This window comes from Trachemys scripta, chromosome 1, assembly GCF_013100865.1.
Source record: "Trachemys scripta elegans isolate TJP31775 chromosome 1, CAS_Tse_1.0, whole genome shotgun sequence".
Lineage (NCBI taxonomy): Eukaryota > Metazoa > Chordata > Testudines > Emydidae > Trachemys > Trachemys scripta.
Window position 1 is genome coordinate 20,205,437 of NC_048298.1, and position 18,281 is coordinate 20,223,717.

At 39.9% G+C, this 18,281-nt stretch overlaps 1 protein-coding gene across 5 annotated transcripts in view; it reads left to right on the forward strand.

The window, feature by feature from the left end:
- The window catches only part of CACNA2D1 (calcium voltage-gated channel auxiliary subunit alpha2delta 1), a 676,857-nt gene that overhangs the window by 647,337 nt on the left and 11,239 nt on the right, over positions 1-18,281 (forward strand). For all 5 annotated transcript variants that reach the window (XM_034765627.1, XM_034765601.1, XM_034765592.1 and 2 more), the window contains 8 exons: positions 2,134-2,172; positions 5,314-5,385; positions 6,957-7,109; positions 7,201-7,253; positions 10,386-10,441; positions 10,573-10,702; positions 13,031-13,143; positions 17,727-17,809. In XM_034765627.1, coding sequence (XP_034621518.1) covers positions 2,134-2,172; positions 5,314-5,385; positions 6,957-7,109; positions 7,201-7,253; positions 10,386-10,441; positions 10,573-10,702; positions 13,031-13,143; positions 17,727-17,809 — 699 coding nt within the window. The remainder of the gene's footprint in view (positions 1-2,133; positions 2,173-5,313; positions 5,386-6,956; positions 7,110-7,200; positions 7,254-10,385; positions 10,442-10,572; positions 10,703-13,030; positions 13,144-17,726; positions 17,810-18,281) is intronic.

Genomic DNA, 18,281 nt, shown 5'->3' on the forward strand with positions numbered 1-18,281 from the left:
GAGATTGAGATAGTGGGCACAGAAACTACCAAAACCAAAGAGTGGTGAACCTCTTTGATCTCTGAACAGAGTTAAAGTGAAAAACTGGCATGTTCCTATGTATTTTTTATATATCTGGGGAAAAATACATAGGAACATGCCAGTTTTTCACTTTAACTCTGTTTATAGATCAAGGAAGTTCACCACTCTTCAGTTTTGGTAGCTTCTGTGCCCACCATCTTTCTCTCTCTCTCACTCACACACACACACACACACGGGCTGCCAAGTGATTAAAAAAATTAATCATGATTAATTGCACTGTTAAACAACAATACAATATGATTTATTTAAATATTTTTGATGTTTTCTACATTTTCAAATATATACTGATTTCAGTTACAACACAGAATACAAAGTGTACAGTGCTCACTTTAATTTATTACATATATTTGCACTTTAAAAAACAAAAGAAATAGTATTTTTCAATTCACTAATACAAGTACTATAGTGCAATCTCTTTATCTGAAAGTTGAATTTACAAATGTAGAATTATGTACAAAAAATAACTGCATTCAAAAATAAAATAATGTAAAACTTTAGAGCCTACAAGTCCATTCAGTCCTACTTCAGTCAATCGTTCAGACAAACAAGTTTGGTTACATTTGCAGGAGATAATGCTGCCTGCTTCTTGTTTACAATGTCACCTGAAAGTGAGAGCATGGCACTGTTATAGCCAGTGTCGCAAGTTATTTACGTGCCAGATGCGCTAAAGACTCAAATGTCTCTTCATGCTTCAACCACCACTCCAGAGGACATGCGTCCATGCTGATGATGGGTTCTGATCAATAACGATCCAAAGCAGTGCGGACTGTTGCATGTTCATTTTTAGCATCTGAGTCAGATGCCACCAGCAGAAGGTTGATTTTCTTTTTTGGTGGTTTGGTTTCTGTAGTTTCTACATCTGAGTATTGTTCTTTTAAGACTTCTGAGAGCATGCTCCATACCTCGTCCCTCTGAGATTTTGGAAGGCACTTCAGATTCTTAAACCTTGGGTCGAGTGCTGTAGCTTTTTTTAGAAATCTCACATTGTTACCATCTTTGCATTTTGTCAAATTCGCTGTGAAAGTGTTCTTAAAACAAACGTTCTGGGTCATCATCCAAGACTGCTATAACATGAAATATATGGCAGAATTTGGGTAAAACAGAACAGGAGACATACAATTCTCCCCCAAGGAGTTCAGTCACAAATCTAATTAATGCATTATTTTTTTAACAAGCATCATCAGCATTGAAACATGTCTTCTGGAATGGTGGCTGAAGCATGAAGGGGCATAGGAATGTTTAACATGTCTGGCACATAAATACCTTGCAAAGCCTGTTCTCACTTTCAGGTGACATTGTAAATAAGAAGCAGGCAGCAGTGTCTCCTGTAAATGTAAACAAACTTTTTTGTCTTAGCAATTGGCTGAACAAGAAGTAGGACTGAGTGGACTTGTAGGCTCTAAAGTTTTACATTGTTTTCTTTTTGAGTGCAGTTATGTAACAAAAAAATCTACATTTGTATGTTACATTTTCACAATAAAGAGATTGCACCACAGTACTTGTATGAGGTGAATTGAAAAATACTATTTCTCTTATAATTTTTACAGTACAAATTTGTAATAAAAAATAATAATATAAAGTGAGCATTGTACACTTTGTATTCTGTGTTGTAATAGAAATCAATATCTTTGAAAATGTAGAAAAATATCCAAAAATATTTAATAAATTTCAGTCAGTATTCTATTGTTTTAACAGTGTGATTAATCGTGATTAATTTTTTTTAGTTAATCCCATGAGTTAACTGTGATTAATCAACAGCCCTAATATATATATACCACTACCAACCAAAAGAAACAAGGAGGGAATTAATAAAATCTATAAATAAATAAATAAATCTACCCTGAGCAGAGTTTTGACCCCTAGTGGCAAGTGCAATGCACTCAGATACGATGGTAATGGGTAGCAATATAAAACCCTTCAGTAGACAGCCAGACACACACAAAAAATACCTGGGTTTGTCTTGAATCCAACTGTTTATACTCATGAGTTAATGAATATCATGTAATAGTACAGACTTTCTAAGAAAACATTCCCTATTCTTCTGTTTTCCAGTGCAACAGTGAACTTTGTGGCTGTGAAAGAAACAGTATGGTAAGAATAAACTTAGTAATAAATACCTGGCAGAGAGGGAAGGGTCCCCTTTGTTTGTTCTTTGGGTCCATCAAAACTTGAGACCACTGTTATACCCAATTACTGTGTGCAGGTTAAAAACAGAAGCAGTGTTAGCAGGGGAGGGATAGCTCAGTGGTTTGAGCATTGGCCTGCTAAACCCAGGGTTGTGAGCTCAATCTTTGAGGGGGCCACTTAGGGATCTGGGGCAAAATCAGTACTTGGTCCTGCTAGTGAAGGTAGGGGGCTGGACTTGATGACCTTTCAAGGTCCCTTCCAGTTCTAGGAGATAGGATATCTCCATTAATTATTATTAGAGTTGACAGTCTTCTGTGTCTAGGAAGAGAGAGGTGAGGATTCTGAGAGGGACTCTATTGTGAGAAAATAAAATGAAGTGATAGGCAAGGGAGTCCTTGAAATGAGACTATAAGAACTAAATGGGAGCGAAGAAGAAGAACATAATATGGGAGGGAGCAGTAGGAAATGGGGGAATCAGAAAAAAGAAGATGAGAGAAAAGATGGTGAAGCTTTTTAAAGAAAGAGGTGAAGAGAAAGGAGAGGGAGCAAAAAAGAGAGAGAGAGAGAGGGAAAATAAGAGAAATTGAGAAGAGAGACAAAAAGAAGAGGTGAAGGAATGTGAAAAGGTGGAAAGCAAGAACAGATGCACAATGTTTCACCTGGTGAATATTAGATCATAATTGATTTCTCCTCTGTCTTATTGTATCTCTTTCACAGACATCCTGTACATTTTAGTGGGAGGGAAGGCAGGGAAACCGATGTTGAGCATGTGTAACCAACACACATCCTGGCTGTGGTGTTCTGTCCCCTCTAATGGCACTGAGACCACTTAGAGATGAATGAGTCTGCTACAGCCTTAGCTAAGAGCCATGTGGCTTTTAGCTTATGCAGTAGAACAGTGGTGGGCAACCTGCAGCCTGCGGGCCGCAAGCAGCCCGTCATGGTTAATCCACTGTCAGGCCGCGAGACAGTTTGTTTACATTGACCGTCCACAGGCACGGCCACCTGCAGCTCCCAGTGGCCGCGGTTCGCTAGTCCCAGCCAATGGGAGCTGTTGGAAGCCCCGCGGGCCACAGGTTACCCACGGCTGCAGTAGAGGCTCATGCGCTAAGCTTCAGAGGTCTCAGATTCGATACCGGCGACCGGGATCTGTTGGTGTTACACTTTCATGTTATATTAATATTTAGTTTGGATTCTGTATTATCAGATAATTTGAGGGAGGGAGACAGACGATAACCTTAAATCTACCATAATGCACACAGCACCCTCCAGCGGGTGGGAATACTAGGCTTTCCACTGCCTGCCTTCCCTCCATCCCCTGCTGAGCCAGGATTTTGGGGCATGTGGCCCTAGAAGCACTAATGGGTGATGATTTTACAGCTTCAGGAGCCCTAATGTTGCCAGGAACTCCTAATTCTCTTGTGTGCTTAAGCGCCTTCCTCAATCGAGGCATCTGTGAGTTCTTTTGTGGGGTTGGGAGAATGACTGTTGGGTGTGGGATTTATGGCTAATTGTCAGGCCCAGGCAGCAGCACCACATCCTCAGGCCACAGGAAGATCAGTGTATGCTCTATAGCAGCGGTTCTGAAACTTTAGCAACCCGAGGATTGAATTTAAAAAATTTTAAACCCCAAACCCCCGCTCAGCCCCAGGCCTTGCCCCCACTCCACCCCTTCCCCCAAGGCCCTACCCCCAGCCCCACCTCTGCCCGTCCCCACTCCACCCTTGCCCCTCCTCTTCCCCACCTCTTTCTGGCTCCTCCCCCTCCCTCCTAGCGCCTCCTGCACACCGCTGAACAGCCGTTCCCCAGCATGCAGGAGGCACTGGGAGGGAGGGGGAGAAGTTGAGGGAGAGAGGGGAAGGAGCTGATCAGCAGGGCCCGCGGACCCCCGGAGTACCCTTGGGGACCCCCAGGTGTCTGCGTGCAGACCCCAGTTTGAGAAACGCTGCTCTATAGTTAATCAGTGGACTTTCTGACCCCAGCACCTGGCACCTGCAGGAATCCATCCATGCCGCTGGGACAGCAGCAGAGAAAATGGCTCTTAGCTCTATGTGGAACTGGTGCCCTAGTTGGAGAAGAAGGGGTTCATCATCTGAAGGGGGTGTAAAAAACAGAGCGAAATAAAGTAAATAATGTGAAAATAATTATAGGCAGCAAGCCCAGGTTTGCTGTTTTAAGACTCCTACCGCTAAAAGCTACAAATCAGAATGGTCTCTAAGGGTACATCTACACTACAGCGGGGAGTCGATTTAAGATACGCAAATTCAGCTACGTGAATAGCGTAGCTGAATTCGACGTATTACAGCCGACTTACCCCGTTGTGAGGACGGCGGCAAAATCGACTTCTGCCGCTTTTTGTCGGCGGCGCTTACTACCACCTCCGCTGGTGGAGTTAGAGCGCCGATTCGGGGATCGATTGTCGCGTCCCGACGGGACGCGATAAATCGATCCCCGAGAGGTCGATTTCTACCCGCCGATTCAGGCGGGTAGTATAGACCAGGCCAAAGTCTGAGCTAAGACCAAATCAAAAGTTGCAATCCCTTTATCTGAGCTGTGATCCATGTATGAAGGGGTTTTGTAAGGACATTGCACTCTTAGGGCTAGTTAAGTATCCTGAACAAATAATTTACAAAAACAAGTTACATAAAATTAAGCCACAAGTGGGTCCCTTGAGCAAAATTTTACAACACTTATGGATTCAGGGCTGTTGGCCTCATGCCCTAGAGTCCTGAACATAGTCTCCCCTACTTATACTTTCTGAATACCAGAGGTAAAGTCAGAAAACACCTTTCCCAGGTGTTAATGGGTAAAACAATAGTTACTAGAGCAAGGGAACAATGAGTGTGAAGTTCTCCAGATACTAATGTTTTTACATGAAACCTCTAGATCTTGAGAGTTGGAAACTAGGTTAAACGTGCAGATTCTTTGTAGCCAAGCTGATTTCTTTTGAAAAGGGACACTCCAGTCCAGGCCACGTTGATTTTAAGATATATCTGAAATGCTGAATGTCAGCCTTTTCTCAAGGATTGTGTCTGGCTGCTTGGAAAGAGAACCATTTTCTGTAACTTTCCTGAAAAAGATACCATTTTTTCCCCCTTGTAATAGCACCTGGATTGTGTTGTTCTTGATGACGGTGGATTTCTTTTGATGTCAAATCAGGATGAATATACCCAACAGGTATATGTGTTTTTAAATTCATGCAATTAAACATGAGATTGACTCACTTCTCCATTAAGACAGAGAGAGTTTATAATTAAAAATGACCTGTTAACCTAAGTTCACTATACAAAGATAGAGTATGGCTCTTCATTAACCTCCTATCATTTATTTAAATCATGGTTATCAGAGTTTGAGGTGATGAATCACAGACTCATTCCACACCACATAGAAAATTTGCCAAATCTCAAATTTCATATAATTTGCTAGCTTTTATCACTGTCTTACTAGTGACTTGACGTGTCTAGGCCTGCGCTAAGGTGGCCCTGGTTATAGTGATTTAAGGGAGTGAATAAGAAATGGGATGAAGAGTTTGCATCGTTTCCCTGAGACAGACTGCTTGAAACATAGAGATAACGTAGTGTAAGTGCCTGGAGCACAGAATTATTCTGTGTTAATGTATGAGAACATGAAGACGTTATATTTTTTCTATGAAAAAATTCAATTTTTTTCCAGTACTTTTTAGAGCTTCTGTCAAAAAAACAAACCAAAAATATTTTGGTTTTCAGTTGTGGAAAATGTCCATTTAATCAAAAAGCCATTTTTCATCAAAAAAAAAAAAGTTCCTATGAAACATTTTCTATCAAATCTAATTGTTACACTGAAGAATTATTACATCAAGAATCCATTTCATGAGACTGCAACGTATTATCATCACCATCATTGTGTCTTGGTGTTATGACATCACAGTGCAACGTTGCAGAGCAATAGCTGTTGTTTGATGTAACACAACTATAGTCAGTTATGTAATGGAAGGTAAGATCCCAGTTCAGCTGGAAAGCCAGAGCATGGGAAATTTTGATCTCTGGAGAAGATGGTGGCTCCCCATGTGGTGGGGTGCAGCAGCCTACTTTTCCTGAATTCCTAATTCAGGAATTATATGGTAAAGTTGTCAATATGCCACAGAAGCATCTTTTTGGTTGTTTCCACCTTTTTCCACCTAGAAAAAATGAGGTAAGCACCATATAGGAAATACTGAGATAGCATGTGAACAGATTTTGGTAACTGTTGATTGAATGAGTACAAACATTAGGGGGAAACGCAAACTACCATCTAATCACATCAAGAGTCGAACATTTAAAAATGGCCTTGGAGTTTGCACCTAAAATATTGCATGTGCAGTCATTTATTCATAAGGAAAAAAACTAAACACTCAGAGTAGATATGGAAATAGTCAGGTTGATGCCTGTGTGAAAAATGAGTCCCTTATGGGTTTTATAATAATAACAATGAACCAAATCATTCAGCTATAAATCAGGCCAAACTTCCCCTGAAGTCATTTAGAGTTTTGCCTGAGTAGGTCTGGAAAACAATTTATTATTTTAGAGAATGTAAAGTAAATGCAAAATGAACATAAAATGAAAGACGTTTGTAATTTATCACCATTATCCTATAGTAAGAGTTATAGGATTTATACCGTCTTTGAATTCAGCATCATTGATCAGAATATGTAAATTTTATGTATATCATTTATCACGTGACATCAGCTTAGAAGTGTTTAAACTCATCTTTTTTACAATTTTCTGCTCCAGATTGGACGATTCTTTGGTGAGATTGACCCTGACCTGATGCGAAACCTCATTAACATGTCCTTATACGCCTTTAACAAGTCGTACGACTATCAGTCTGTGTGTGATCCTGAAGAAGAACCAAAGCAAGGAGCTGGTCTTCGTTCTGCATACGTAGTTAGTATCCGCTTGCCAAGTTATCAGCATTCCCCTTACCTGTGTGCAGATACTTGTACTAATGGTGCAATCTTTATACTTCATCTTGTAGCCTACAGTAGCGGAAATTTTGCATGTCGGATGGTGGGCCTCTGCAGCCGCTTGGTAAGTTCAAAAATTCTGGTAATGTTTATACCAAAGTCATAACTAAGAGTTCAGCAAAAAGAAAATGTATTTGGTAACAATTAGTTTCTTCTTTCTATAGTGTCTATGTATGATAATAGCAGACTCTTCAGTTCCTAGGAGCTGTTCTGGAGTCTTACTACTTCTGCAGCCTCAGACAGTGAACATTTTTAGTAACCTCCCCAGACTCCTTGGAAACTTAATTTTATTGATCTTAAATCAAAATGAGACTTCCCAGACGTTGTAATTCTCTGTTCTCAATCTACATTGAGCATGCGTAGGTGTAGGAGTTGGTTTGGGTTGAATCATCTTTAATCTAGGTTGCTGACATGCAGCTTTCAGAGGGACTTGTTCGATTCATAACTCACTATATTGTTCTTTTTCAAGTGCATTATTAAGCAAGTAGGTTGAGAAAGAGTCAGTTTTTGAGGTGTCAATGAATCGTTTTGTTAGGCACATAAGGGCATCTATTGGAAAACATAAGCAAGTCCTATTTCAGAACACCAGATGCCATTAAAATGCATTGTTTGGTAGTGTAATTCACTGAAAGTTGCTCATTGAAAGAATCAGTTGGTTTTGTTCATTGTCTTTTTATCAAAGATACTATAAACTAGTGATACTGGTTCACGGAAGAAGCCATATATAAAACAATATAGTATAACAGCTTGTTTCCATTTTTCTTCCTTTGCTCAATTTAAACAACAAAACTATACTTCCTCTGCAAGAACAAAAAGAACTTTGGGTAATGTTCCAGCAACATATACCTTAGAGACTGTCACAGAACAGGGAAGAGGAAATGGCAGTCAATTTTAACTTTTAGACCTATTGGATGAAATCCTGGTTCTCTTGAACTCAATGAGAATTTTGGGATTGACTTCAGTGGCGTCAGGATTTCACCTCTTAACTGTTTTAATGGTTACTATCTTTAGCTAAACACAATACCGAATAAATATAGAAACTGATCTAAAACTCCACACCACAGAGTTGTCTCATTTTGGAATTAAATCCGTGCAGTAATTAGCAATAGCCACAAAAATTGTTTTGCTAGTTTCATAATGCATATATAATTAAATTCAGCCCTCTACAGATTAAGCACCCCTGTGATACCAAAACCATGCAGCGAAAATTTAATTTGGACTTAAGTGATATGGTCGGCGTCAGGCAGGCCTTCTGCACTGGTGTGAATTTTACCCTCTGAGATTATCTGTCCTTCATGATAAAGTTTTGTGGTGCATATTCTATAGCACAATAGTAGGTAATTTACACTATTTGGAGGTAAGCATTGCAATATATCACAGCTGAGCAAATATAGAGAGAGCAGTTATCTCACAGATGGCACTATGAAGACTTTAGATATTTGTTTTTATTATTGGTTACATTTAGTTAACAGGAACAGTTAAGATCTTTGTTTTCTGGAACAAAAATGAACCTCAAAACCAGAGATGGGAAATGATCCAGGAATGAAACCTAAGCTCTAGTCAAACAGAGAAATGTGGGTTATCAGTGTTCAAATCAAACTCAGAGATCTGGACTCAATTTAGACTTGGGTCTTGTTTTCCACAGAGTTTCAGTTGAAAGCGCCACAAGAAAGTGCTTTCATTGGAAATTTTTGAAATGGAATCTAGGCCACAAGCAGGCTGAGAGGCCATTAGGGAAGTGGAATAGAAAGGGCCGATCAGAGTGCATTTCAGCAAGGCAGCTAGTGAAAGCAAATGCAGAGAAATAGGAGAAGCTGGGTTAAGGATAACTGTTACGTTTCGGGCAAAAATTTGGAATAGGATAGTGAGTGACAATTTTCAAAGCTTTTTTGGGGAGCATAAGGAATCAGTTAAGTAAATATCTTCTGTCCTCTGCACTCTGGGAAACTTTGAGGCTCTTCCCCATTTTTTCAGGCTTCCTCTCTCTCTCATCCTCAGTGAATTCCATGATCACTTTCTTTCAAGCTAAAAAGGGCTTGATGGGGACTTCCTTCTGGGTCAGCCAGCAGAGTCACTGTTGAATGACATGAGGTTTCTCTTCATCCTTACTGACAAGCAGATGGCCCATGCAGCAATCCCAGTCCTGATGTTATGTAAACAAACCCAGTGTTTGATGCAGTATTGCAGAGCCCTAGCCACAGAAATAACTGGCAGATATATTTTATTAAAAAATATATGAGGCTGTGGAGGAAGCAGATTAAAGGTTCATCAAGACAGGCATTTATGAGTAGTAGAATATATGGGGGAGTAGGGTGCCACAATAATAGACTAGGACAGATCTGATGGCAGAAGTAAGGCCTGGGAAGGTGAGGGCAAGAAGTTTAAAGTTAATGAAGAAGGAGCTGGGGGAGGGATTCAAAGAGAGGGAGTGATGATGGAAGGAATCTAATTGTAGTGGTTATGGTATGAGGGGTTGGGCATTGTGGATGACAGACGAACCAGAGAGGAGGAGGTTCCAATAATTGAAATAGGAGTGATGTGGGCAGAAAAATAAGAGCTTAGCGTTATCCGAGGTAAGCTTAATTTTTTCGCAGCATTGAGGAAGAAATGACAGGGATAGGCTGAAGTGCAGAAGTGGAGATAGAAATACAAGTTGCCAGCACAGAGATGACTTTTATATGAAATGGTTAGAATACTCCAGCATTTATCTGCCTCACAGGAGGCTTGTGAGGCTTAATCAGTGGAAAGTACCGGAAGCCCCTTGAGCTATGTATGACTATTGTCATTTAAGGCATCCTAATTGGTTTAAATGTGAGAGATATCTCAGGATTCCTGTTTAACATTCTGTGGAGATCTTAAAGGATGACAGTTAAACTGCTCTTCAGCATCTCTGCTAGCTGAATTATGGGTTAAAGGGGCACTCAATATTGATTGTCAAGTAAAAAGATAATGTGGGACAAAAGCTGAAGGGGAAGAAGAGGGTGACTGACAAAATGTAAGATATTAAAGAAACATATTCATATTAGTTGGTATAAGTGCAATTAAGCTATGTTGTTGCTGTTGTTATTAACCATTATTTTTATCCCAGTGGTATTTAGGGTCTCCTGCAAACAATCAGGGCTCCCATATTAGCAAAGCTATGTTTAAAGGAGAGGTAAATAACTATTTCACTACAAAATTATTTTTCTGTGCTCAGGTCTATCTTGCAACAGCTGTTTTTGGGCCTGACTTTTCCACGTTTCCTTGAGGCAGGTAAGTCAAGACTCAGGTTTGTTAAAGGGTCAACTTTGAATGAACTAGAAGATAAGAATCCAGGTGCCAGCCAAATTCTGCTCATTCTACTATATAAGTTGAAAATGTTTCTGTTTTTTCTTTCTCCTCAGCGGAAGCAGATGATGAGGATTACGCTACTATCCTATCCAAACAGAGCTGCATTACTGAGCAAACTCAGTATTTCTTTGAAAATGATGATAAATCCTTCAGTGGGATTGTAGACTGTATAAACTGTTCCAGGTAAATTTTCAACTTTGAATACAAAATGTAAAGAGGAGTCTTTTTTGTGCATATTAATCTTAGAAGTAGGTAATTACTTTACTGTCTGAAGGATAAACTATACTGTGTCATAACCTTATCAAATTTATCTAAGAAAGATAAAGATCTACATACATATGTGTAGTGTAGTACATACATGACAGAATGTATATGTGTGTATTAGTACAGATTGAAACAGCAATAATAGTGCACAGAATTATTTTACCACAAGTTGTGTTTTTCTGTTGTATGGGACTGTCTCCACATATATTTTAGTAGGATAATTGGTGTTTAATACATTTTATTCCTAATTTTTTTCACTGTATTTTTTTCTAATTTATTAATTGAAATTCTTGAGTTCTATCAAAGATATTTAGAACAGAGGGGTTTGTTTGTGCATCCCATTATCAATTTAAATGCAGATAATGTTAAAATGTTGATCAGCTTCTTGATATTTTGCCTTGAGTTGTCCAGTAACACTGCTGCTGCTTTCATTAAAGATGTTACAATCTTGATATAGTTTGGGAGACTCAAAAATTTCTTCTATCCTAAATTATTAGATTGACAGATTTTCTAAAGTGAAAGATTATAAAAATTACCATATAATTAACCTGTTCAAAAAAAAAGAAGCCATTTGAAGATCTCCGTATAGACAAGATTTGTGATAATTCAGTTTAAAATCCTTAAACAAACATTAAGCTACAAATGGATAAAAAAGAGGACATTTAGGGTGTGTTATAGCACAGCACAGATATGGCACAAGTGATGTAAGTGTACAAGGTAAGAAATGATCACCAGCACAGAGTACCTGATCCTGTATTAAAGAGAACGTTTCTGGCTATGCAATAGCAAGAGAGAGAAGTCAGAGTGGGAAACATAGAGCTAAGCACCTCATTAGGATGATGAGAATTGTATTTAAACCCTCGTCTCCTCCATGCCACTTTGTTCTGTTTTTTAATCTGGTACTCTTGAATATTGGAGTGGATGTGCAAGTGTGTCAAGCCTTGGTTCCTCCACTCCATGCCAAAAAGTAAGCATGCTTTTATGCTTACTGCTTCTCTTTATATTTGCCCACATGTAGTCTCTGCTCACCCTTCCCCTGGAGTATAATAACCTTACACACAATACTGTGCCTCATGCCAGAGCCTACAGAAACAAGGGCTGACAGTTATTAGCAATTTCTGAAAGTGTTGGAGACAACAGAACTGCTATAAACAGCCAAGCCTTGAACACCTGGAAAATGTTTCATAGGGTATTTCAGTCCAGCAACGTACACACAGGGAATTGGACACAATCACAGCACAGGGTCAAATACTGAATTCCATAAAGGGTAGAATGGTGCTACTATGGACAGAAACGGAGCCATCCTCAGAGATTCTCTTTCACTGATTTAATCAGAAGATATGTTTGGGCCCCTAAAATGGTCAACTAGTGTGGATGAGTCATTTGTAAAATTACAGATGACCTGAAGGAGTTGTTGGTTCAAATTTAGCCATTGGGATAAACTCCACTGAGGTCAATGAAGTTTTATCCACTTACACCAAAGGATACGTTTTGCCTGTTTTTGTTAGATGGGCGCAAAAGTGTGTCAGGAAGCCAGTTACAAATAAATAGCTCTCTAAATTCAGAACAACATAAAAGCTTTTCTTCAGCAATTAGAAAATATTCTCTTTGTCGCTGAGTTTTACATTATTTCTCCACTCACTTGGATGCTTATTTACACCTATCTATCCCTCCATCTAGCTGTCGAAGTATACAGTATAAACACCTGAAAATAAGCCAAGTGCATAAATTCTCTTAACTATAGTGTCTAAGAAACACGGTATCAAATAGAGATGTGATGTACTCAAATACATTATATTCTAACTGAAAAGGCTCATTTGGATTTCTAAAGATGTCAGTATTCTCACTACTCATATTAAACCCTCATTTCCTATCCTGTTTAGAGTGGCTTTTCTTTTCACACCACATTGGCAGTAGAGAAATTGTAGCTGAACTGGTTTCACTACTAAGTGGAGTTACTGATTTAGCAGCATGCAACTTGCTGCTTAGTGTATAAGGTCACCCTGTGCCCTTTTTCCATTTTTTAATCACAGCATCTGCTCTAATGTAGAACAACACTCCTGTCAATAAAGATTACAAAATTTCCCCTTGAATGGTCCTTGCTATTCTTAAAAAAGACCAGCTGTCCCTTGTATAGCAGTCTAGTTCAATCTATAAAGTTGTTACCTGTGGTATCATTAGTGAATGTGACAAGCCCCTGAAGATATATTGTTGCTTTTTTTAACTAGAGTTGTGTTTCTTTTTCAGACTTTATCATGCAGAAAAGCTTTCACACACCAATCTAGTATTTATAATTAGTGACAGCCAACGGATGTGCCGCTCTTGTGACCCAAAGCCATTGATGCAAGCAGAAAAGCCGGGTATCCTTTAAAGTCAGAACTTCTAGTAGCATAAACTGATGTTTGTTGACCAAATATTAGAACAGGATTTGGAGAAATATGCCTATTTATATACATTTCTGTGACACACATCACTGTGGTATCTGAGTCAGCAGATGATTATCAGATGCATTTTATATACAACAAACATAGCATGGACTAAATAGGAATGATTTCAAAGTGTTAAGAATTTTTATGTGCATATATTTGATATGCTGGTCTTAATACCTGTTCCCAGACTGTGTTACCAGGCAAAATCTTCTGAAGCCCGTGCACTGGATTGACTCGTCAGTCGGTCAGGGCAGCCATCACTGAAGTATATAATGGCCTGTTGTCATAGTATCCTGCTATTGGTGCAACTTGTAGGAAGCAGCCTTTCTGCAGAGGACCAAAAGGTGCATCCCAAGCCCCTCAGTTTGTCACACCACTTGGTGACCGACCTGAAGAAATAGAAGGGGAGAGGCCAGAGCTTAACAGTTGCATGCTACCTGATTCATTAAGCATGAATCACATACTAGTTTCTCTCCCCTCACCAAGGGGAGAGAGTAAGAAGTGAAAAGTGCCTGTTCACATGTATTGGGTGCTCTGGAGTCTGCAGCCATTCTGAGTAGAGCTGACAGGGTAAAGAGAAATGCCTCTGCTGAGACGCACAAGCCGGAAGGCACAGCCCAAGGCAGGGGTAATGGGACCAGGCTTCACCAATCATCTGTCTAATGTGGCTGACATACTGTAGGGTGCAAGAGCACCTGTTGCCTGTAGATCATTCTGCTGGGGCTGGAGCTGTTCTGGCCCTGGAGGCCACAGTTCCTGTGTTTGACACCCAGGGGGCTTCTTCATAGACTGCAGGAGGCACAGAGCAGGGAATACAAGCAGAGTATAGAGCAGAGTCCTGCAACGGGACTGGGATCCCACGGCTCCCACAGGACCAGCTGCCATAATAGCGGGTAAAATGTACTTCGTTGCGGGATTGGGTGGGCAAAAAACCTAGGCTGCGGTAATTTGTGGAAAACACCAAATCTCTCGTTGGTGTGTCATAAATAGAATTTCAGCAATGTAAAGCAAGTTTTTCTTTTTTCTTTTTTTTAAATAAAGCCTTTAATACTTAAATTTAAGCGAGGGATAGAAAGAGATTTGATATCTATGATAACAGGAGTTAAAGTATTTTATATGGTTTAAGCGATATTTGATTTATTCTTCTCATTGGAAAAGCTGTCTGAATTTCGTTTATATATATATATATACATAAAATATACTAACCAACCGTCTTTTTGTTTGGTTGGTTTTTGTTTTGTTTTGTTAGTAACATGGGGGAATCTGTCTCTCTTGTGGGATTTTCAGGATCTGTGGCTTTTTCCAGGTGGGAGCAGGATAAAAATGAAAGAAACAATGGAGGAGCGGCTGGGAATGGGTATTGCGGGATGGGATGGGAATGAGACTTAAAAAATAGGCCCATGCAGGCTCTAATATAGAGCACTTTGCACAAGTTCCCTCTAGCCTCCAGCGCACTATTCTAAATTATGGCAGCTTTCCCCCTGTTGTCTATGGGCTGCTCAGGACTATAGCTACTCCTTCTCATCTCCATCCCTGGTAAACACATCCCATATGCAATAGCGACAGGAGCAGCATAGGACAGCATATACCGTGCCAGGGGAATTCTCCTTGCACTCTTTTTGGCCCTTATGCACACTGAAGTGGCGTTCGGGTGTTGAGGCAAGGAGCCAGAATCTGACCGATTAATCCAGACAGTAGAAAAATATTGCTGCCAGAAATACATATTCCTGACATGCAAGGAGGTCCATGAGGAGAGATTTGCAAATCCCTATAAAAGCATTGCTACTCCTGTACCTGATGATAAAGCTGCTTATGGTGAAGATGGTGGAAATCCCTCGGCAAAAATGATACATTAAATATCACATTAATTACGACACTGGAATTCTGCCTGCACTTCAGATGAAAGGGAGGTTACATCAGTGGAAGCAGCATCACTGGCACTGTAGCACCAGGTAAATGTAGGCTGCTACTCTGACCGGCTTGGCTCCATGTCAGTTTGATTAACTACAGGTGCTGTCTACAGGTTATGTATAGGGCCTGCTACAAAATAAAGCAAGTTTAATAAGAAACGGTGCAACTTTCCCATGGTGCATTTTACTTCACAGGGCTAGGGGCAGTAGATGAAACCTTGACCAGCTGGCTGGGCTAATTTTTCACTAAATGAATTGCTATATGTATTATTCACCTGAGCTGCAGTAAGCCAAGCTTTCTTTTTCATAACCAGGGCCCATTGTGAAATGCAGATGTAGCATGACAGCACAGAGATGGGAGGGATGACCTTTGAGTTCTATTCATCTATAGGTGTTTATTAGGTTCCGCTTCCTGCTGTCTGGTAGGGATATGCTCATGTTGATGGCCTTTTAAGTTATCATCCCTGTTTCTTACTCTCCTTTCTCCCATGACATAAATCTCATCACATATAAACCACCATGGCATCAGTGGGTGGGTGGATACTGCTAAGACATAAATTAGGGAAGAAATTGACCGTATGTTGTCTTTTCATTTATTTATTTTTTAACATTTTAGGTTTAAGACCAAATCCCATGCCATCTTGCATCCTGAATACAGTAAACTGGATTGTGCCTTGTCTTGCATTGGGACAGTTGCAAAAGTGAAATATTAAACTTACAATCCAGTTCCATGGTGTGTCCAGGGTGCTTGCATCAGAGCATAGAATTGTCCTAGTCTCTATGAGGCAGAATGACTCAGTGGATGGGGCACTACCCAGGTTTCAGGAGACCTGGGTCCTATTCTTGTTTCTGCCATTGATCTGACGAGTGACCCTGAGTATGCCATTTCATCTGTTTTCCCTTGCACTCTAAAGCTGAAACCCAAAGAAAATCTTTGTCCCTTACTGTGGGCTGGTTTACACTGAAAATTTACATTGCCGTAGCTACATCTCTCAGGGATCTGAAAATCCACACCTCTGAGACATAGTTAAGCCAACCTAAGCTGCTGCATAGACAAGAATTCTTCTGTTGACCTAGCTACCACCTTTTGGAAAGAAGGATTAACTATAGTGATAGGAGAACCCCTCCTATCGTTGTAGTAAAGCATTCTGGTTTTAGATTGGCTTTTTTTCCCCATACACAGTCTTGCGGTGTGTATCTTTATTATCTTGGTTAGAAGCACTGGAAGGTTATCCTATAAGTCATAGAATCATGGGACTGGAAGAGACCTCAAGAGGTCATCTAATCCAGTCCCGTGCACTCATGGCAGGACTAAGTATTATCTAGACCATCCCTGACAGGTGTTTGTCTAACCTGCTCTTAAAAATCTCCAATGATGGAGATTCCACAACCTCCCGAGGCAATTTATTCCAGTGCTTAAACACCCTGACAGTTAGGAAGTTTTTCCTAATGTCCAACCTAAACCTCCTTTGCTGCAATTTAAACCCATTGCTTCTTGTCCTATTTTCTCCCTCCTCCTTATAACAGCCTTTTATTTATTTGAAAATTATCATGTCCTCTGACGGTATTCTCTTCTCCAGACTAAACAAACCCAGTTTTTTCAATCTTCCATCAGAGGTCATATTTTCTAGACCTTTAATCATTTTTGTTGTTCTTTTCTGGACTTTCTCTAATTTGTCCACATCTTTTCTGAAATGTGGCACCCAGAACTGGACACAATACTCCAGTTGAGGCCTAATCAGTACAGAGTAGAGTGTAATAATTCCTTCTTGTGCCTTGCTTAACAACACTCCTGCTAATACATCCCCGAATGATGTTTCTTTATTTTTATTTTTTTTTGGCAACGGTGTTACACTGTTCACTCATATTTACCTTGTGATCCACTCTGACCCCCATATCCCATTCCACAGTGCTCCTTCCTAGATAGTCATTTCCCATTTTGAATGTATGCAACTGATTGTTCCTTCATAAGTGGAGTACTTTGCATTTGTCCTTATTGAATTTCATCCTATTTACTTCAGATCATTTCTCCAGTTTGCCCAGCTCATTTTGAATTTTAATCTAATCCTCCTTGCAATCCCTCCCTGTTTGGTATCATCCACAAACTTCATAAGTGTACTCTCTATGCCATTATCAAAATTATTGACAAAGCTATTGAACAGAACCAGACCCAGGACTGATCCCTGTGGGACCCCCCTCGCTATGCCCTTGACTGTGAATCACTGATAACTTCTCTCTGGGAACGGTTTTCTAGCCAGTTATGCACCCACCTTATAGTAGCTCCATCTAGGTTGCATTTCCCTAGTTTGTTTATGAGAAGGTCATGTGAGACAGTATCAAAAGTCTTGCTCAAGTCAAAACAAAGCACATTTTTCTATTAATTCCATGTTCTTTAATAGGGAACAGTAACAGTGGGCGGTTAATGTGATGCAACCAACATCATCACAAAGCCATGGCTGGCAAAGTATGTGTCACGAACAAGGCCATAAGTATTTGACACCACTTAAACTGCTTGTGATAGTAAAAATAAAAAATAAATGTTGCTGCTGCTGCTAATGTGTTGTACACAGGAAAAGAATGTTACATTCCTTAGCCAAAGATCAGATGAAGGGCCAAATCCTTGTGAAATGGTGAAGCAGCCCAGATACCGAAAGGGGCCTGATGTCTGCTTTGATAACGATAATGCGGTAAGGTTGAACTCTTAAGGCATTAAGATTCTGAGATAGTGTCTTTCCATGTAAAAGCAGTTATAGGAGATGTTTCAGAACAACAATAAACCCTATGTTTTAGTGTACCTGACATCTGATTATGTAACCTATCTCTCATTAAACATACTGTTCACTCTGAACCATAGTCACTTTATTTCAAATGTTCCATGATTATCATAAAATTAATAGCTGCTTTCTTATCTGCCTTTCTTGTAAACACCGCACTTTCACACATGATTCCTGGCAGTAGTAATAAGTCAAGAAATCTAGAGCTCTGCACATGATGGTGCCAAAGACAATTCCCCCATGGCTCTGGGAAGCACTCAGATGGTTATCCTGGTTATTTCTCTAATCTATAAGCTTTGTTCATTGGTATTTCTGAACACTGAAAAGATACTTAGGGCCAGATTTTTAAAGGCAGCTAGACACCTAAATGCCTGTAAAAATCTGG